We start from the raw sequence: 20,704 nt of genomic DNA, 5'->3' as shown, positions 1-20,704 counted from the left end.
GATTGGCCGGAAAGCTGCCGACCGGCCCTCCCCTTCGCCCCGCCCCCGAGGCGCGCGTGCCCCGGCTGCCCGCTCGCTGATTGGCCGGAGCGCGCCGGCGGGCCGCGGATGGGCTGTGCTCAGCGGCGCGCGGCATCACGGGGGCGACGCGCGCAGTCGGGTTAAGATGGCAGCGGCGGAGGGTCCCACGGGAGATGCGGAGCCGTGGCAGTCCTGGCTGCCCAACCACGTCGTGTTCCTGCGGCTCCGCGAAGCGCTGAAGAGCCAGAGCCCCGGCGAGGCAGAGAAGCCGGCGTGCCCGTCGCCGTCCGCGCCGCCGCCGCCGCTGACGAGGAGCCTGGTCGTGGGGCTGGGCGGAGAGCTCTTCCTGTGGGACGGCGACGGCGGCTCGTTCCTGGTGGTGCGCCTGCGGGGCGGCGGCGCGGGCGAGGAGCCGTCCCTGTCCCAGTACCAGGTGGGCCGGGCCGCGCGTGCTGCGCGGGGGCGCGGCGCCCCCGGGTCTCCTCGCGCCCCCCCCCCCGCCGCCTTCCGCTTCGGCGCGGCCGCTTCGTAGCCTGTCGTGGCCGGGCGCCGTTCCCCGGCGGAGGCTTGCGGACGCCCGCGTGCTCTCGGGGGGCCCGGGCCGGGGGCGCGGCCGGGGAGCCGCGTGCAGGTGCTCCGAGGCGAAACCCAGCAGGCGAGCACGGCGGGCTGGGTCTGAGACTCCGTTTTCGTGGGGCGACACCCGCCAGGTCGCGGGGACAGATTCGACCTCCTGCCGCGGTCGCTGTGAGCGCCGAGTCGGGGTCGGTCTGGAAGCGGCCGCTCGCGGTTTCGTGCCGACGTGGAGGAGGGGTCCCCGGTCCTGCTTCCTCTCCCCGCGAGAGGATGAGCCGCCGCCGGGTCGGGCGGGAGCTGCCTGGACTCTGGGTGAGCACAAGCACGTGCACGCGAGCAGCGGCGCGCCGGGCTTCCTGCGGTCCGGCGCTGGCCTGAGGGGACGGTCGTCCGTGGTACACGCGTGCGGGTCTTCTAAAGACTGGAAAACGTAGCAGAGGTGTCGCCCGTTCTGACTCGTGCCTTCTGTCGTGAGCCCCTGCCCAGTGCCTGCGGGGGAGAAATGCGGGGGTTTTGTCAAGGTGCGGGGGTGTTTCTGGGGTTCTGAAGACCGGTCCCAAGTTGACCCTCTGTTCCTGTAAAATTTCTGTTGGCCAGAGTGATCCGAGGCGCTGGGCGGCCCTGTTCAGCAGCACGTAGAGCGGCCCTGATTAAGTCCATGGTGTTCGCTGTCCCTCTTTTCTACTCCACCGCCACCCAGGCAGGGTCATGCCTGTCGGTCTTGCTTTTGTATCCCCGTTCTTCCCAGGCTGCCCGGAGAGGGTGGCACTCAGGAAACTGAGGGCTGAGTGGCTCTCAGCCTTCCAGAATCTCACCGGCAAGAAAGCGGCCCCGCGTGAGTTGCAGATTTAAACGTTGATTAAAGGAGAATAGTGACTTCAGAAACCAAGTAAAGCAAAGCCCCTATGTTTGTAATTGTCACGCGTGATCTCAGGTGTTTGGAGGGTAAATATATTCCGAGAGCAGTGGCCTCTGTTCAGTTTGAGATGGACCCGATCGGACAGGAAGATGGCGGAGTCAGCGAGGACCACCGACGGGAGACACATGCACTTGGCTGGACTCGGCGAAAGGCCGCTGAGCCGCAGCAGGGAGACGGGCGGTAGAGCGCTCCTCGTGTGCTGTGTGCAGAGTGGTGGTGTGTGGAAAGATCCTGGCTGAGGGTTTCTCCTTACGGGAGGGTGAGTGATACATTGGCGTCTCCTGCTTTATGAGTGGAAGTAGAAAGGACAGAAGATGGGAGTGTGGGTGGTCAGGAGAGAAGCAGCAGGACATGCCGCTCCGAGGAAGTGCGTTGTTGTGAGGGCTGGTGACACGGGGACAAGCAGTTTTGAGAACCCCCAAAAATGCCGTGGCTCTGTGATTCTGCTGTGCAGGTCTAACCGCACGAGCTCTTGAAGCTCTTCTGTCCCGGTCCCGTTCCTGATACCGAACAGCAGCCGCCAGTTATGAACGCTCTGAGTTCACTTCTTGCTGCGCTGAAACACCTGGAGCCGGCTTTATGCCATGCATTGTGCTGAGGGTACACGAGGAAGGACACAGTGTCAGGAATTCGGTTAGCTGTGCAGGACGGTCGGGGTGACCTCAGTGCAGGCTGACAAGGACCGCGACAGAGTCATCCAGAGTGCAGAGGAGACACACGTACCCCGGCTGGAAGATCGGGGTAGTGTGTCAGGAGGTCTTCCCAACTGTGACAGCCGCCGCAGAAGGAGAAGGAAGAGCTGTCAAGAGACGCAGAGGCTGACAGAGCCTGGTGGCTTTGTGGACATAGGCTGACCTGAGTGGGCATAGAGACTGTCCAGGGCAGGCTGGAGTTTGGTCATAAAAAGGCAATTGATGTGTAGTGTTTGTTTTTCAAGGGAAGGAAGTCTGGTGCGGTTTATGTTATGTCCCGATCTCAGTGGTTAAAAATCTCCAGTGAGTCCCTAGCCCAGGTGTGAACCCAGGAGGCGTCACTGCCCTGCAGTTCCTGGCGAGGAAAGCAGCGCCTGCCTCCGGTGCCCGACCAAACTACACCGGGACAGTCGTGCTTTCTAGGAATTACCGTGCATTTACTGCAACGTGAACTGTGACCAGTTTGCTTTGTTTTCCAGAGATTGCTCTGCATAAATCCACCCCTGTTTGAAGTCTACGAAGTCCTGTTAAGTCCAACGCAGCATCACATAGCGCTTGTGGGAACCAAAGGACTTACGGTGTTAGAGCTACCTAAGAGATGGGGGAAGAACTCTGAATTTGAAGGCGGAAAATCAACAGTGAACTGCAGGTAAGTTGAATATCCGTTTATCATTTGTCGGTTTGGAACACACGCGGACAGCGGCTCAGGCCCCTTGGTTCGCCAGCTACATTGTCTGTGCTGCCAATCCAACAGTACAGGCCGCCAGCTGGGCCGCACCCGGGCTTCCTGCTGATACAATCTGCACCTGCCTGCGAGCCTGCCCTTCTGCCTGACGGCTCATAGCCGGCTAACCGGAGTTCAGCTTGGTCGTGTGTGTAGAAATAAGATAACTTTTGAAAAGCAGTTACTACATATGAGTCAGTTTAATTTAACTAATCTTAATTTTTGTATCTTTTCAACAATCTGGAAAAGCCAGAGCCTGAAAGATGTGTTGACGAGCGTAAGATAGAAACCGCCTTTAGTTCTGCAACGTTTCATTTCTAAAATCTGTTTCCGAAAAAAAAAGGAAAAAATCCGTTTCCCCGTTTCCGCGGTTGGAACATAGTGTCTGATTCTCTTCCCAGGCCAGTAAGGCAACCGCAGCAGTTAGTGTGTGTGGAGTCCCTCATGAGGGCCGGTGTGAAACTCTGATTTAGAAATTGGTTTCGTGTGGGTCCTCATGTGTGCTCACTGAATGGGGGCTTCGAGTGCTCTTCTCTGCAAAATGTGGGAGGAAGAAAGATGGTGAAGGGAATGAGAGCAGAGTGTTAAGATAGGTTTTCCCATAGAAGGTCTTTGGTCCACATTCTGCAGAAAGTTTTGGACAAACTACTGTCTTCATTTCAGTACCACTCCCGTCGCTGAGAGATTTCTCACCAGCTCTCCATCTCTGACGCTGAAGCACGCCGCCTGGTACCCCAGTGAGCTGCTGGACCCCCACGTCGTGCTCTTGACGTCAGACAACGTGATAAGGTGTGATGTCTTTCTGTCTCTAGCTTTGCACAGGGACGGCCGGTGGGCCCCCAGGTGGGTCACTGGGGATCACAGCACCTGTCTCAGGCTGCTCTCCACACAGGCCCAGCAGGCTGTCCGACTGCGCTAACTTCGAGGCCTTAATTACTGCTCATCTGCCCAGTCAGGCCTCCCACCTTGACACTTCTTCGCTAACCTGCCCAGGAGCCTAACCCTAACCCCTCTCCTGGTGCTCTGCTGGAGGCGATGCCCCGTGGGGAGCAGAGAGTGTAACTGGGAGTTGAGAGATCTGAATTCTCGCCACTTCTGTCTTGGAGATCTTAAACTTGAGAGGAGCTCAGTTTCCAGCTCCGTAAAACGAGCTGGTTTGATTGGACAGGTTTTGAACTCTGATTAAAGGCCCTATTCCTACGGAGAATTCTGTGGTATTTACGAAGTTAGCTTCCTGGATCTGCCTTATGTAAAAGCTGTGTCAGGACCTCACTGAGCTGCAGACAGCTTCGTCTTCCCTCCTCACCACTTTTTTTTTTTTTTTTTTAAGATTTTATTTATTTGACAGAGAGAAATCACATGTAGATGGAGAGGCAGGCAGAGAGAGAGAGGGAAGCAGGCTCCCCGCTGAGCAGAGAGCCTGATGTAGGACTCGATCCCAGGACCCTGAGATCATGACCCCAGCTGAAGGCAGCGGCTTAACCCACTGAGCCACCAGGCGCCCCCCTCCTCACCACTTTTAACTGTGCCCTGCGAGCTCCTCCTTTACCGCTGGCTGATGACCCCTTCTGGGCCTTTTACACAGATCTCATCGCTGTCTGGTTACTTTCAGCTGCTCAACTCAGTGTGTCTAGTTCGGAGCTCTGATGTCCAGTCCATACCAGTTCTGGGTCCTGGCCCGTCACACAGGCCAGACCCCAGGGGAGGGGACACTTGTGCAGAGGGCATGACCTGATCTGGCTCTTGCTTCTGCCCCCACACTTGGAGGCGGGGTGATGTGCAGGAAGGGGGCTGCCTCCTGCTTCCTCGGGAGTGAAGGGAGCTGAGGCTGGCTGGCTAGCAGGCAATGGGCCCGAGCCTGATTTCCGAGTCGTCTGGCCCCATCTGCTGCTGGTGGCCTCCATTGACACGGCTCCTCTGTACAAACGTGTGTTACTTCAGGGGCTGCTCATCACTGAGGAGCACTGTCGCCCACTGGCTCTGTCCGCGATCAGGCCCAGGGCCTCTCTGGAGAGGGAGGGTCCTCACACTTGTGCCGCCATTGCAGTCTTTCCTGTGGCATCATGGTGACCACCCTGCTGTCCTGGAGGGTGACTGCTCTGCCCTCCAACAGCCACAGGGACCTGGGCATCAGTCCCACAGTCCTTTCTCACACTGCTCCAGCCCACCCCCTGATGTGTGATGTGTGAGTGGTAGATACTGTGTAGCATTCACAAGCCCCCAACCCCAGCCTGTGACCTGTCCGGTTCACTCAGGGATTCCTTACCTGGGACCTGCAGCTTCGAAGCGGCACATCTGGATTCCGCGAGGACACGAGAGCCCGTCTCCCCACATTATAAGCCCCCCTGAATCTGGTAGAGTGTCTCCCTCCCTGCCCATCTGGCTTTAGAGCTGGACACCCTCCTGTCACAGAGGTTGTTATGTCCAAGGAAGGACTCCTGATGCCCCTCTCTTGGTCTTTCAGCACGTCTGTGTTTTTACTTATTTTTTATTTTATTATTTTTTTAAGATTTTATTTATTTATTTTTTTGACAGAGATCACAAGTAGGCAGAGAGGCAGGCAGAGAGAGAGGAGGAAGCAGGCTCCCTGACAGAGAGAGAAGGGGAAGCGGAGAGCCCGATGTGGGGCTCGATCCCAGGACTCCGGGACCACAACCTGAGCCGAAGGCAGAGGCTTTAACCCACTGAGCCACCCAGGCGCCCTACGTTTGTCTTTTTAAAAAGATTTTACTTGTCAGTGAAGGAGAGCACAAGCCCGGGGAGGGGCAGAGGGAGAGGGAGAAGCTGACTCCCCGCTGAGCAGGGAGCCTGATGCAGGACTCCCATCCCAGGATTCTGGGATCATGACCTGAGCCGAAGGCAGACACTGCACTGACTGAGCCCCCAGGCGCCCCTCCCCTGGTCGTCTTTTCCTCCCCTGGGAAACTGGGCGGCAGGAAAGGGCGCTGCTAGCCCAGACCTTCCTGTAGTTAAGCTTGAGAGGAGATGTATTTGGTCTCAGCTGTTGAAGCTTCTTTTTTAAACATGGGGAACCTGGCGGGGCTTGGTTTGTTGAGCGTCCGACTCTTGGTTTCAGCTCAGGTTGTGATCTCAGGGTCCTGAGATTGAGCCCCACGTCAGCCTCTGTGGTCAATGCGGAGTCGGCTTGAGGTTCTCTCTCTCCGTCACTCTGTCCCTTCCTACTCTCTAAAGAAACAAACAAAAAGACACATACGGGTAGTTACTGTGTATCCTAAGCTTTGGACCCTGTTGACAGTTTCCAGGCACCAAGCTCTCCCTACCCACCCCTGGCCCCCATGCCCCCCGCCATGCCCGTCCCTTCCGGCAGGCACATTTGATTTAAAGTCAGCGCTGCTTACTCGCAGAGAGACCACAGTGCGTGTGTGCTGTTGGGTCATGTTTTCATCAGAAATCTCTGGTAAGACATTTTACTGGTAGTAGAACAAACGATGTTCAGAGTTTCTCAAGGTTGTGGAGGTGAGTGATTAACTCAGTGAGGGTTTGTAAGTGATGTCGGGTTGCTAACAACGATACTGGCCTTTAGATAGTTCTCCGCACTGTAGCCACGTGCTGTGAAAGTTTACGTTATTTTAAATCAAATGATGCTGGCAAGAAAAAATTTTTCCCGTTTTATACTTCCCTTTGGGAAAGTAGGGGTGATGTGATACTGCATCTTTGTGTAAGGGCAGTGCCTATAGACTGGGACCCAGCGTCCCTCCCCGCGGCCCGGGGCTGCCACGCATGCGGCTCCTCTACAAGGCTTGTGTGCACCAGGCAGGGGCAGGCGGCACAGGGGAGCTCGGCTGCTCAGGGCAGTCGGGCGGCACCTGGATGGGGGTGTGTGCCCAGGGCCTCAGGATGGGGGAGTGGGGCAGGACGGCCTGCAGGACACTTGGAGGGACTTCGTGACGACGGGGAGAGTTTTTGGAGGTGCCGTCGTCGGAGAGCAGGTGCAGCGCACCACTCTGGCAGAGACACGGTCATGAGCCTGGCAGGACGGCACCAAAGCAGCGACCTGCCAGACCAAGGGCAGACTCGGGATGGCAGAGCTCTGAGTGCAGCTCTCTCCCACCCGCTCCTAGGGTCTATTCTCTGCGCGAGCCTCAGACCCCTGCCAGAGTCATCGTCCTTTCAGAGGCGGAGGAGGAAAGCCTGATACTCAATAAAGGGTAAGTTGTTCTTCGTGTCCGGAAACGGTTTTTCAGCTTATTGGGATCACAGATGTGCTTTTCACAGACACTCAAGGTTTTCTGTCGCTGACCAGCACGCTCTCAGCGGCGAGAAAACACCCGTGTTCGGAGCCTCGTGTGGGGCTGCGGTCTTCCTGGATGAGCAGTTATACCAACCTTCAAAACACAGACGGGGTGTCTCTCTCTCTTTTTTTTTTTTTTTTAAAGATTTTATTTATTTGACACAGGGCACAGGCAGGGGAAGCAGCAGAGGGAGAGGGAGAAGCAGACTTCCCACTGAGCAGGAGCTCGGGGTCATGACCGGAGTTGTAGGCAGATGTTTAATCACTGAGCCCCCCAGGCGCCCCCAAAGACAGCACGTTTATCACTTGTCTGCCGTAATTACAAAGGTCGTGTGTGTTTTCTGTAGGAAATTGGGAACGCCTACGGGAAAATATTAAAGAGAAAATGAAACGTCTTGTGGTCTCCTTTGTGTCTCCTCGCGCAGCAGCCGGGGGACACTTGGGTATAAAGCAGAGGGCTGTGCGTCCCTGCTGCCCCCCCCCCCCCCCGCCGATTTCCAGCAGGCATCACCTCAGTCACCTCACCCCTCGTTCTCACGCAGCCCACCCTTACCCGTGCTCCCACCCGTCCTCTGGCTCTGAGCTCAGATCGCAGCCCGTCAGGGTTCCTCCCCTCCACTTCCTTCGTGACATCCTTTGCTGACGCTGCGTCGTGTGCTCCTTTCTTGGGTCTCGGGCGTTGCTATCACGAGCTGGGGGTGGGGGGCTGTCAGATTCCCAGATGTGTGGCAGGAACCTATGCCATTCTCAGTGGCTTTTCAGGCTTTCTTCGTCTCTGGTTCGTGCATGTCTGCGGGTTTAAGCTGCTGGAGCCGGAGCCTCGCTGTAGGCCAACGCTTCTGTCATTTGGGTGTGGGGTTTTTGTTTTCTTTCTTTCCCTTCCTCACTGAATGCAAATTCCATCCCTGGTTCCTGCTGCTGCTGTTTCGTTCCTAACAGGCCGGGGCTTTACCTGTCTCCGCAGGAGGGCGTATTCAGCGTCCCTGGGGGAGACGGCCGTCGCCTTTGACTTCGGGCCGCTATGCGCCGTCCCGAGGAGCGTGTTTGCGCAGAAGGGCAAGGGCGAGGTCGTGGCGCACCCGCTGTACATCCTGTGTGAGAACGGAGAGACCTTCCTCACATACATCAGCCTGGCACACAGGTGAGTGGGGGCGCCACTGCCCGGAGCACAGCTGCCACTGCGGAATCTGGGCGCCGTGGTTTTCAGGCTGCGGGAGCACGGCGGCCCTGTAGGGCTTGGTTTCCGTGAAAAGACTGGTTCTGAGCGAGCATTTGGCCTCTGACTTCCTCGCCATCAGCCACAGACATACCGTGAACAAGGTGACGCAGGCGAGCGAGGCGCCAAGGGGAAGGGCAGACACGGCAGTCTGGTGTTGAACATTCCGATTGTACCCAGACAGCGTTAGTGGCACAGAGACAGTGAGACTCAGGGTAGGGAGAGAGGGTCACACTGGAGGAGGGAGGGAAGATTTCTGGGAGAGGCCGCGTGTCTAGTGCAGGATTCTCCAAGGGCCGGGGAGGGGCGCCCCCAGGGAGTATGAAAGCACAGGCACGTGTCAGTCACGGCCCAGCGATGGGACATTTGTGGCAGGAGCAGGGGTTCCTGGGACGCGGCATCAGGTCACAGAGCTGGCAGTATCTGCCATGGAGAATGTGATGGAGTTAAGACACCCGGTTAAGGAATGTGGGGTCGGGGTGCCTGGGCCACTCAGTCTTAAGTGTCTGCCTTTGGCTCGGGTCATGAGCCCAGGGTCCTGGGATCGAGCCCCGCGTCCAGCTCTCTGCTCAGCAGGGAGCCTGCTCCTCTCTCTCTGCCTGCCTCTCTACCTACTTGTGAACTCTCTCTCTGTCAGATAAATAAAATCTGTAAAAAAAAAACTTTTAAGAAAAGGAACATGGGTTTTTCCTGTATAGGAGTAGGGCCGTGGGAAGCCGGTGATGGCTTCTTAACAGAAGGGTAAGGTGGTTGGTAAGGGACACGCGGGGGGAAGAGAGACATTTGAAGGCGCAGTTGCACAAGGTGCCGACCGCCTGCAGGACCTGGACTGCACCGTTTGGAAGCGGGGAGAGGTGCCCATGGTAGATGGCACAGAGGGAGGGTCTGGGAGACCTGGTTGCTGGCCGGGCGAGGGGTGACCCTCTTGTGCTAGTGCCATGGTCCGCAGGGGCAGCTAATGGGGCGGCGGGCAGCGCTGGTACCGAGGGCTTGTCCAGCTGCCTGTTGGACAGGAACGTGGGAGCGCTTCTCAGACAGCTGGAAACGCAGGCCTGGGGAGAAGAGGCAGACGCTGGAGCAGAAGATCGGAGTCTCCCGGGTCAGGATGGGCGAGTCGAGGGAAGATAATTGAGGGCGGGTTTGTAACCAGAAAGGCCTCTGGTTAGAGGCTGAACATTGTGCTTCAGTCCTGAACAGGCTCAACAGGTAGTAGCAAAGGCAGATCCGGGTGGGGCTGTGGGGCCGTGGGTGGGGGGAGCAGCTGGCCTGCGACACCGGGTTGCTGCTGACATGGGAGTTTGGACTGGGGGCATCTGCGTGCAGATGCCACGGAAGTGACCTCAGAGCGCGAGGACGGGGAGCGGAGCCACGAGGGAGACAAAGGGCAAGAGCTCACTGGGCGCAGGGTTGTGAGGACTTTCTCCCGTCGGCTTCTCCGTGACCCGAACGTGCTCCAGCTTCCACACAGGACCCTGTCTGGGAGATTCTGTGCCAATGCCATTAGCCTGTCGCCGCCCAGCAGGACACCTTCTGTGTGCTTGTACATCTAGTCTAGGCCAGTCCCCAATTCTCTTGATTTCACCCTGACAATTCCTGGAGTGCGAACCCCCTTCTCTCCATCCCCTCATTCTGGCTCCGGACCCTCCGCATCTTCTGCGCAGAGCCTCTCCCCTTCCACCAGCGGCCTCAAGTCCCAGTTCTCCCTCCACGTCCTGCCTTCGCGACTGTCACATTCCTCCTGCAAATGCATGGCTCTGAGCCTTGAGTGTCACCCCCTAGACAGCCCAGGTCCGCCGGTCCTGGGCCGCCCTCCTGGGGCTCAGTTGGCCTAGACCGCTCCTGTCCCCACTATGCAGTCTCCTTCCTGTGGGTACTTGACATCCGTGCTTTCAGAACTTTCCAGAGCTGTTCCTTGCAGCGTTCACAGCCTCCTCCTGGAATAACCGCTTTGCCGTTGATCTCATTCATTCCTGACCCCTTTCTCATCTCACTTGGGGTGGTTTTCCGTTTTTAAGATTCACTTAGGGATGCCCGGATGGCTGAGTTACGAATCTGCCTTTGGCTCAGTTTGTGATCTTGGGGTCTGGGATCAAGTCCCGTATCGGGCTCCCTGCTCAGCGGGAAGCCTGCCTCTACTGCTGCTCCCCCTGCTCTCAAATACATGGATAATGTCTTAGGGGAAAATGTTTATCGTAGAGAGGGAGAGGGCACGCGTGGCAGGGGCAGTGGGAAGGGGAGAGACTAAGCAGACTCAGCACTGAGCGCTGAGCCCCGTGCGGGGCTCGATCTCACGAGACTGAGATCACGACCTGTGCCAAATGCAGAGTCGGACGTTCAACCCTCTGAGCCACATAGGCGCCGCCTTCCTTCACTGTCTGTCCCCACGTTCCTTTCGTGCTTTCCCGTGTTGTCACACTCTGCCCACGTGTGGTAGTTCTCGCTACACATCTGCTTCCTCAGCTGAATGTCTGTCCCTTGGGGTGTCCCCCGGAACTCAGTGACAGCATCTCTACAGAAACACTATGTCCAAAGCCCCGGAGAGTCTCTTCATTTTCCGGGAAAGTGCAGAATCCAGGCCCAGCGTGCTCTTGTGCATGTGTGGAGCGGGAGGGAGTGGGGCTTGCAACAGAATCCAGGGAGCGCTGGTCCTCGGGACTGTGTTGGGGGAGGGGACCAAGCACAGGTGTTGAGGGGTAGGGGGGGCCTGAGTGGCCTCAGGAAGCAGCTGAGGGTTTGGCAGCGAGGGTCTCCCTGGGGCTGATGGCAGGGGTCGGTCAGTAGACCGTCAGTGGCGCGATGAGGGAAAGGGGCCTAGATTGGAGCCTGGTTTCTCAGCCTCCACAGTAGGGACGTTTGAGCTGACCAGCACCCTCTGTTCCTCCACGCACCAGTAAACACCTCCCCAACCCGTTACAACCAGGAATGTCTTCAGACATTGTTCCTGTCCCTCGGGTACAGACGTCTCTGGTTGAGAAGCACCAGGGGGAGAGCCGAGCAGGGAGAGACAGGTGCCAAGCTCCGGGACGGGCGGGGCAGGGTGTGCCGGCCACAGGACCTTGGTCCAAGCCAGGCTGGGAGTGGCATGGTTCCCTCTGCGGAGGCCCACCAGCATGTGTCCCTGTTCCCGCAGCGCCGGGGGTGTGGGGAAGCTGCTGGGCCCACTGCCCATGCACCCCGCAGCGGAAGACAACTACGGCTATGATGCATGCGCCATCCTCTGTCTGCCCTGCGTCCCCAACATCCTGGTGATCGCCACCGAGTCTGGAGTGCTGTACCACTGTGTCGTGCTGGAGGGGGAGGAGGAAGACGACCAGACAGTGAGTTGGGCGCCGGGGGTTGGGGTGGGGAGTTGTGGGGGGAGGCGTCCTGGTTGGGGCGAAGGCAGGGAGCAGGCGGGCTCTGTCTCGCAGCACGGGGATGCGGCTTCCCTGGCTGGCCCGTCCTGAGGTGTGGCCTCTAGTGACAAACACAGGGAGCCGGGCAGCCCCCAAGTGGGCTCTTTGGAACCTGATTTGCATTTCCGGGAAACGAGAAGCTGTTCTGTCCTCTGGTCTCCTTTGGTCGGGAGGTGAGGGCGGGGGTGCTGTCGGGCAGGACAGACTAGATTGTCTTAGCGCTGCTGCTTCCGCAGTCGGAGAAGTCCTGGGACTCCAGGGCCGACCTCGTTCCGTCTCTGTACGTGTTCGAGTGCGTGGAGCTGGAGCTCGCCCTGACACTCGCCGCTGGGGACGACGACCCCTTCGATTCAGACTTTTCTTGTCCCATCAGACTGCACAGAGGTAACGGGGTCCTGCGTGTACGGGGCCGGGGCCGGGCTGCTCCCAGGCATACAGAGGCCAATGAGCCCTGAGTGCCCTCCAGGACCAAGAGAGGCCGGGCGGGCTTCCCAGGTTCTCAGCCGGTCTGCCGTCTGGAGCCTTCCAGACCCAGCGGGGAATTTTCCTGGTCCAGTTCAAAGCTTATGTCATGATTCAAATCCGGAATCTACACAAACCTTAGTAAATGTTAAAAATCCGGTCACAACAGGCCACTGAGACGCTACGGCTTTAAAACCTGTTTCGCTTCTAGACACGTCGTATGACCGGGTGAACGCGGTCCTTTTACCTTTGTCTCTGTGAACTGACCTGGGCCGCTACCAGATCTTTCCGGCTTCTCTGTGCGCATCTGGGGAGCTTCTGCCGAGACTGCTGAGCCCCTGGAAGCCGGGGCCATTGGGGTGCCAAGGGCTGAGCAGAAGGAGCCGGGCTCCTGCTGTGTTTGGGGACAGCTCTGACACGAGCCAGCCTCCTGTCAGCCCCTCCAGCTCCATCTTCTCATCTGAAACGGGGTGACCCTGGATGACCTGCGAGGCCGCGGATACCAGTCCCTGCGATCCCGCTGTCCCTCCACCTCTTCCTGGAGTCTCCTCTAGGCTTCCCAGGCCCGGGCGGAGACGGGAGCTGCTGTTCGCAGGCCCTAGAGCCGCCGGCTCAGGTCCAGCTCTGCAGAGCAGACAGCAGGCCTTCAGGGCTCGGGGCTCCCGTGCAGTAGAGCAGCCGGGGGAGCCCACTGAGCGCGTCTGACTAGACGGTCCAAGCAGTAGGGGTCAGAATTTAGAAACGAGGACACGGGGACCCGGTGAGGTAAGGGACACACGCTCCTTGGTTCCTTATGAAGAGAACAGGTGTCTGGGAGACCTTAGACGGAGGCGATCTTGTCCTAGTTTTTCCGAGAGCGGATATGTCATGTGTTGTATGGCTTGGAGGTTTTTGACTCATTCATGTTCGTACTCAGGGCATGTCATGGTCACCGAAATATACCCAGATTTTTAATGACTGAGTGAGTGGCCGCCGAATAGTGGGGTGCTGGCAGATTCCCGCTCAGTTGTGGATGTTACCTCTTCGTGATAGATTTCTGGTTCCTTCCCAGCACTGAGGTTTTCCTGTTGACTTCAGTGCAGACATGTTTTGAAAATCCGTTGGAAACCATAGACCTAAAGAGATGGTTTGAGCCTAACATAAAGTCTCAAGTTTGGGCAGTTGAAGAGAAGCTTTTTAGTATTTTATTGTTCAGACAGGGGACTGCCACAGACCAGGGCTTTTAAAGCTTTGTAACAGCCTAATGCTGTTTGGAGAGGGAGTTGTGCAGAAGCCCAACATGTAAAACAGGACAAAAACGCTAACATTCGCTTTGCAGCATTTACTTACTGTGAAGTCAGCAGTAAGAGGGTTGTCAGACAAAAGGAGGTTTTCATTCGGGGCTTATGGGGGACAGCTGCCTCTTTTTTCTTCATCAAGTAGGCTGCATGCCCGACGTGGGCCTTGAACTCATGCCCTTGATGCAAGGGTCACACAGTCTATCAACTGAGCCAGCCAGTGCCCCGAAATTTTTTTTTTAAGATTTTATTTATTTATTTGACAGAGGTAGTAGGCAGAGAGGCGAGAGGGAGGGAAGCAGGCTCCCTGCAGAGCAGAGCCCGATGGGGGCTCGATCCCAGGATCCTGAGATCATGACCTGAGCCGAAGGCAGAGCCACCCAGGTGCCCCCCAAACTTTTTTTTTTTTTTAAGATTTTGTTTTTAAGTAATCTTTACACCCAACATGGGGCTTGAACTCACAGCCCCGAGATCGAGTTGCACGCTCCCCTGAGCCAACCAGTGTCCCTCAACACTTGCGTCTTCAGTCAGCTTTAGCGTGTAAATTATTCTGTATCTTGTTTTAGTTGTTTAATGTTTTGAAAGTATCAAGTTGCAGGGATAATTATTCGTAAATATTCAGGAACTCTTGTTTTAGCGTTAGCTGGTCTCCCTGGTACTAGGGCTCAGAAGTATAGGAGATTTCATTGAAACTGCGAGCGGATCCTCATACTTCCTCTTGTAAATGTGAAGCATTCTCTGGTTGTCTCAGTCACGTCTGACTCTTGATGACGGTTGAGGTGGGGATCATGGGGTCGTGACTTTGAGCCCCACATTGGGCTCTGTGCTCAGTGGGGGGTCTGCTTGAGAGTCTCCCCACCCCCAACTCTCTCTCGCAGGCATGCACACATGCTCCCTAAAACAAATCTTTTTTTTTTCTTTTTTCTTTCTTTTTTTTTTTTTTTAGATTTTATTTATTTATTTGACAGAGAGAAATCACAAGTAGTTGGAGAGGCAGGCAGAGAGAGAGAGAGGGAAGCAGGCTCCCCGCTGAGCAGAGAGCCCGATGCGGGACTCGATCCCAGGACCCCGAGATCATGACCTGAGCCAAAGGCAGCGGCTTAACCCACTGAGCCACCCAGGCGCCCCAACAAATCTTTTCTTAAAAAAATAAGTAAATATAAAGGATTGTCAGACAAGAATTGTATTTAAAAAAACAAGGAAACTCAAAACAGCATACACTTGGGGCGCCCGGCTCGATCAGCTGGAAGAGCAAGTGACTCTGGATCTCAGGGTCATGAGTTCAAGCCCCCTGTTGGGAGTAAACTCACACAAGGAAGAAAAAAGAATTCAAGCTTAAACTAAATGAAAAACCACCTGCGAGCCGACATTATCAAGAAAGGACAGCCAACACCTGCCTGGATGCACGGTGATGGGGCTGCTGGCTCCACGGTTGTCCCCGTGTGCTGTGCCCTGTGCCCTGCCTAGAGTAGCTTGGTGGGGGGACACGTGCGGCACAGGCGTTCCTGCAGGGCCACTCCATTTTAATTTGAAGAGTGGTAAATAAATGCACAGCGGGGACAGAAAGGCAGCATGTGTATACGTGTTGGTGAACTCTTTGGTTGAAAAATACAACTTGTGTTTATTTTTAAAATACTTAAAATGTATTTGAAAATGGAATTCAGATCTTCAAATTTCAAAACCGCTGACACAGTAGTGTGACGGTCCTGCAGACTGTCACTTCTGTCCCCTGCTGTGCTTGTCGGCTGCTGGGGTGACTGTCAGTACTCTGACGGCTGCCATCGTATCATTTGTGCTTCCATTTGCAGATCCCAAGTGTCCCTCAAGATACCACTGCACTCACGAGGCCGGCGTGCACAGTGTTGGGCTCACTTGGATTCATAAACTTCACAAATTTCTTGGGTCAGGTGAGTTTTCTGTACTTTGCAGTGTGTTTCCTGGATTCTGTTTGAAAGTAGTTTGGAGTCGTGGTGCCTGGGCGGCTCAGTGTGCTGAGCGTCCGGCACTTGGTTCCGGCTCAGGAGTCCTCCGCTGGACATCCGGGCTGGTGGGTGACAGGTTCTGCCTCCCACGCTTTCCCGTAAGAGCTGCAGCTCTGGCCCCTATGTTCAGCGGCATCGTCGAGCAGGCAGGCAAGGAAAGGAGCCGAGGAAATATAGGCTTCAAGGTTAGGAAGGCAGAGCCACAATTCTCCCTTCTGACACCGCAGCCTTCTGTGCAGTTAATCTAGGGGACCCATTACAGGGCGTTTGTGCTGATGGTTTCCGAGGGCTTGAGGCTGCAGACACCTGTGTGTTTCCATGCACTAGTAGTGAATGATCCAAAGGAGAGTCACACAGTCCCATTTGTACTGGCTTCAGAAGAGAATCCTTGAGAATGAGTTTAACAAAAGTGAAAGTATAAGCGTAAAACGACAAAATGTTACTGAAATAAGCTTAAAAAAAAAAATCCCATGTTCATGGACCAGAAAATTAGTACTTTTTAAAATGGCAACATTTAACGGTATGCAGACTCCATGCCATCCGGGTCTGAATTGGCAGAAATTGAGAAGCTGATCCAAAAACTCATTTGAAATGGGGCCCTACAATAGCCAAAACGGTCTTGAAAAACAAGAATCCAGTTGAAGGACCCATACTTGCCAACTTCAGAGCCTCTCCCAGAAGGTGCGGCGATCCCAGCACAATGCGGACATAGGAGACCTGCGTAGGTCGGTGGAATGGAGGGACAGCCCTGTTGGTTTCCGCAGGGCCCAGCACAGGTTGGCCGGGGCGAGTGGTCTTCCTGACCCGCGGTACTGGGACACGTGTGCATGCAGCCGCGACAAGACAGAATTGGACCCCTTCCTCACACCGTGACACAAGAGTGACTTAGACGGGATGACAGAAGTGAAACTGTAGAACTCGTGGAAGAAAACCCTGTGACAAAGCGAAAGGACCATCCACGGAATGGAAGGAAGTGCCCGGCCCAGATCTGCTCACAGACTTGGTAGCTGGAGTATGCAAGGGGCTTGTGGAGCCCCGCAGACAGACGACAAGAGCCCAGTTCAGGGACGGACAAGGGGTTTGAGTGACATGGCTCGGCCGATGAGGTGCGCACGGCCAATAAGCGTGGGGAGACGCATTTGGCAGCGTTGGTCCCAGAAGGGAGATGCTACATGAGCCCTGGACATCAGGGCTGTCAGAGCGGCTAGTCCCAATCGGCCGTGGCAAGCACTGTCAGCACAGGCCTTGCGGACCGGGACGTGGTGCCACGCAGGGCAACAGTCTGGCCCCTCCCCGGGTGACCCACAGTGTTACCTGGCATGGTGTGACCCGGCGATTTGCTCCTCGGCGCACACACATGTGTGCACACTCACACCAGTAAGCAGCTCTTGGCAGCGGCATTGGCGCGATCGCCCAACAGCCAGGCATCCGTCGCCGCCAAGCGGGCAGCGGTCCAGCCATCCAGCGGGATGTCCACCAGCACAGGGGAGGGGTGAGGTCCAACTCAGCTGCGGCTCCCTGTTGTGTGGCTCTGCGCATGGGGACCACACAGAGCAGGCTGGCACGTGACACAGACGGTCCACCGCGGGGGGATGGGGAGGGGGACGAATCAGCCAGACTCGCGTGGTTGCTCACATGCGTGGGGCTTCCTTTCGGGAACTGAACAGACTTAAGATGTCTTATTCGCAAGAGCACGAGAGCGCACAAGCAGGGGGGCAGCAGACGGGGAGGCGAAGCAGACGCCTGCTGGGCAGGGAGCCCCACGTGGGGCGTGATCCCAGGGCCCCGAGGATCATGACCTGAGCCGAAGCAGCCGCTGCACCGACTCAGCCCCCAGGCGCTCCTCGCGAAGAGACTTAAATCTCCTGGTGGGTGTACAGCTCTCGCTCCCCCGACCCCAGAGCATGACGTGCCGCGGTGGCTCGCGCACTGCTGGGGCCGCATTTCCGGGAGCTGATGCGGAGTCAGCCTGTGTCTAGGCTACTGCCTGGACACAGTCGCTTTGCCGGCACGGCCCACACGAGGCCGGGCTCTGGCACGGGCACTTGGCCATGTCTGGGGGGCGCCTGTGCTGTGTGCGCAGGTCGCTGACCAGGTCCCTGGGCCCCTCCCCTGCAGACGAGGAGGACAAGGACAGCTTGCAGGAGCTGGCCGCCGAGCAGAAGTGCTTCGTGGAGCATATCCTCTGCACCAAGCCGCTGCCCTGCAGGTAAGGCCGCGTGTTCCCCTCCCCATGGGCCGCTGAATTCACGTTGTCAGGTGCACGCAGACCACCCATGGACACGACCACTGACCTGAGGGGCTGTGGGTCAAGCCCCCTGCCTGATGGCCACCCGCCGTGTGCCCCTGTCCTTGCTCATGACCCCGAGCTCATGTCAGGGCTTCAGCGCGGGCTCCCGTGGGCATGTCTGCCGGAGGCCCTCTTCGTGCGCTCCGGGGTGCGCTACTGAAGGTGAGTCCGTGAGGGCACAGACCGCATCTGTCTGTCGCATGCTGCGCTGTGCTCGGTTTCTGGCTGAGGGACACTTGGTCCGTGGACGTTCAGGGAGCAAGGGGATAGAGAATGACCCCAGCTCAGTCCCAGGGTCACTGCGTCACTGTCCTGCCGTCATGCTCGTGGGCCCCGGGAGGGAGGGTGGGTTGCAGAAGGCGCGTGGACGGGGTTTGTGGGTGCAGGAGCTGGGCCCGTAGGGGAAGGAGCACGGGAGAGGGCACAAGATGGGGATGGGAGGTGACCGGGACTCAGCAGGATGGCCTTCTGGTCCCCAGCTCAGTGCTCTTGCAGGGCGGTGCATCCCAGGCATGTGACAGCCCTGTGGCCATGTCTTTCCAGGCAACCAGCACCCATCCGAGGGTTCTGGATCGTGCCCGACATCCTGGGGCCCACCATGGTCTGCATCACCAGCAGCTACGAGTGCCTCATCCGGCCCTTGCTGTAAGTCCCCTCACGTCCCCACATACTCCGCCGTCCTGCTGGGGGAGCCCTCAGCCAGGCTGGGGCGGATCTGGGATCCCCGCTGGAGACGCACGGTCTGTTTGTGTGACAGATGGTTGTGTGGTGCCCGCCCCAGTCCGTTCAGACACCTGCCCTGCATGCGTGCCGTGGCCGTGTGGGGATAGTGGGGCAGGGGGGACGGCTCCCCCAGGGTGGCCAGCAGGGCAGAGCGCTGCATTTTCGTCCTGTCCCTGGAGACTCGTTTTCTGGCTGGTTGAGTTTTCCCAGCTCCGCGTAGACACCCCAGTGGGACTTGCACCGATGCCCCCACGGAAGACGGCGCTGAGTCCCGTGTGTCTTGCAGAAGCACGGTCCACCCGGCGTCTCCACCCCTGCTCTGCACCCGAGAAGACCAGGCCGCAGCCGAGTCTCCCCTCCGCATCCTAGCCGAGAGCCCAGATTCCTTTGAGAAGCACATCAGAAGCATTTTGCAACGGAGCGTTGCGAATCCTGCCTTTTTGAAGTATGCGGTTCGGGGCGTTGGGGCTCCACCAGGTTCCCGCCCCGTTTTCCTCCTGCGCATCGGTCCTCTGTCCCATGTGTCCCCCGCGTGCTGCCAGCCGGTGTGAGGGGAACCGGGTGTGGTCCGTCAGCGAGACACGGGGTGGGAGGGGCAGATGCAGGGAGAGGACACTTGGCATGAGGGCCCCGCCCCACGCGGGCGGGGGAGGTGACGGCAGCTGCTGGCAGGTGGTCGGACAAGGCCGCAGCGCCGCCCCCGGAGGAGTGCCTGCAGCTGCTGAGCCGTGCCACACAGGTGTTCCGGGAGCAGTATGTGCTGAAGCAGGACCTGGCCAAGGAGGAGATCCAGCGCAGGTACCGGCCCATGGGGCGCCCCCTGCCGCCCGCGTGGCCCCCCTGCTGTGTGCATGGCCACCTTGACGATTGTGCATCCCCACAGGGTCCGGCTGCTGTGCGACCAGAAACAGAAGCAGCTGGAGGACCTCAACCACTGCCGCGAGGAGAGGTAAGTGCCAGGGCAGGCGGGCCACCATGTCTGTGTCTCCGCGTCTCTGCTGCCGGGTGCAGCCCGCAGCCCCTCGGTCTGTGCCGCCAGGAAGAATCTGCGGGAGATGGCGGAGCGCCTGGCCGACAAGTACGAGGAGGCCAAGGAGAAGCAGGAAGACCTCATGAACAGGTCAGTGGCTGCGGGGCGCGCCAGGGCGCAGACAACAGGCCGAAGCTGCCTGGGGCCGCCGCAGCTTGAGTCGCCCACCTGCCTCGCCACAGGATGAAGATGGTGCTGCACCGCGTCCACGCGCAGCTGCCGGTGCTGTCCGACCGCGAGCGTGACATGCGGCGGGAGCTACAGCGCATCCCCGAGCAGCTGCGCCACCTGGGCCGCGCCATCAAGCAGGTGCGCGGGGTGGGTGGGTCTGCAGGCAGGTCTGTGGGCAGCGGTGGTGCAGCACACAGAGCCTGGGCTGTCCTGCCCTGCAGGTGACCATGAAGAAGGACTACCAGCAGCGCAAGATGGCGCGCGCGCTGAGCCCGCAGAAGCCTGCCATGGCCCTCAGCGCCTACCAGCGCAGCTGTATCCAGTCAGTGCTGAAGGAGGAGTGAGTCGCGGGCGGGGGGCGGTAGGAGCCCAGTGGTCTGGGGCAGCGCGCAAGATCCTCCACCTGCCCGAGCGTCTCCGCTGAAGCCCTTGCATGCGGGTGTCACCGGCACACTCACTGCTTGCGCTCGCGGACCCGAGTGACTGTGTGGTCCCACAGGGGTGAACACATCCGGGAGATGGTGAAGCAGATCAACGCCATCCGCAGCCACGTGAACTTCTGAGCCACGGCAGGTCCCCACGGGCGGACGCGACCACGGCTCCCACAGGGGCTCACGCTGGACCCAGGAGGAGACCTTGTCGGCGCGCTCGGCCCTGCTGGTGTATCTCTCCCGCTCGTGTGTATAATTACTGAATAAATGCTTTTACGTAGGTGTTGGAATGGACTTTGCGTTTAAGCTGAGGTTTAGGGTTGTGTGCAGCATGGACCTAGGGATTTCCGGGACCGTGGCCGTGCACTGCCCACTTCCCCGCGCCAGGTCTCCGTGCTCCAGCCAGCCAGTGGCTGCAGTGTCCAGGAGCGGCGGACAGAAACCTGGGATGGAACGGAGGTGGCTGCTGTTTCGTGCCAACACTTCATCGAGGACACGTCGAGCAAGGTCAGACGGTCGCCCCGGAGGCCCACTCAGAGCCAG

General features: G+C 58.0%; 1 protein-coding gene across 1 annotated transcript; it reads left to right on the top strand.

Moving 5' to 3' along the window:
- The first annotated feature begins 115 nt into the window (after window positions 1-115).
- NUP88 (nucleoporin 88) lies at window positions 116-20,443 on the top strand. Its single transcript, XM_059379522.1, has 17 exons — window positions 116-454; window positions 2,688-2,857; window positions 3,596-3,721; window positions 7,015-7,101; window positions 8,149-8,325; window positions 11,531-11,717; window positions 12,032-12,179; window positions 15,343-15,441; window positions 17,635-17,725; window positions 18,350-18,451; window positions 18,816-18,974; window positions 19,202-19,327; window positions 19,413-19,478; window positions 19,569-19,649; window positions 19,742-19,868; window positions 19,952-20,070; window positions 20,230-20,443. The coding sequence occupies exons 1-17, from the start codon at window positions 167-169 to the stop codon at window positions 20,291-20,293; spliced, it is 2,217 nt and encodes a 738-aa protein (XP_059235505.1). The 5' UTR covers window positions 116-166; the 3' UTR covers window positions 20,294-20,443.
- The last annotated feature ends 261 nt before the right edge of the window (window positions 20,444-20,704 follow it).

Source organism: Mustela nigripes, chromosome 16 (genome assembly GCF_022355385.1).
Source record: "Mustela nigripes isolate SB6536 chromosome 16, MUSNIG.SB6536, whole genome shotgun sequence".
Classification (NCBI taxonomy): domain Eukaryota; kingdom Metazoa; phylum Chordata; class Mammalia; order Carnivora; family Mustelidae; genus Mustela; species Mustela nigripes.
This window is presented reverse-complemented; position numbering and strand designations above follow the sequence as displayed.

What these genes read in the sequence shown, in the direction of transcription:
- NUP88 (XM_059379522.1), top strand. Translation starts at nt 167, where the DNA reads ATGGCAGCGGCGGAGGGTCCCACGGGAGATGCGGAGCCGTGGCAGTCC. An exon ending in AAATCAACAGTGAACTGCAG is followed by an intron (nt 2,858 to 3,595) that starts GTAAGTTGAATA and finishes TCTTCATTTCAG; the next exon opens with TACCACTCCCGTCGCTGAGA. An exon ending in CAGTCAGTGCTGAAGGAGGA is followed by an intron (nt 20,071 to 20,229) that starts GTGAGTCGCGGG and finishes GTGGTCCCACAG; the next exon opens with GGGTGAACACATCCGGGAGA.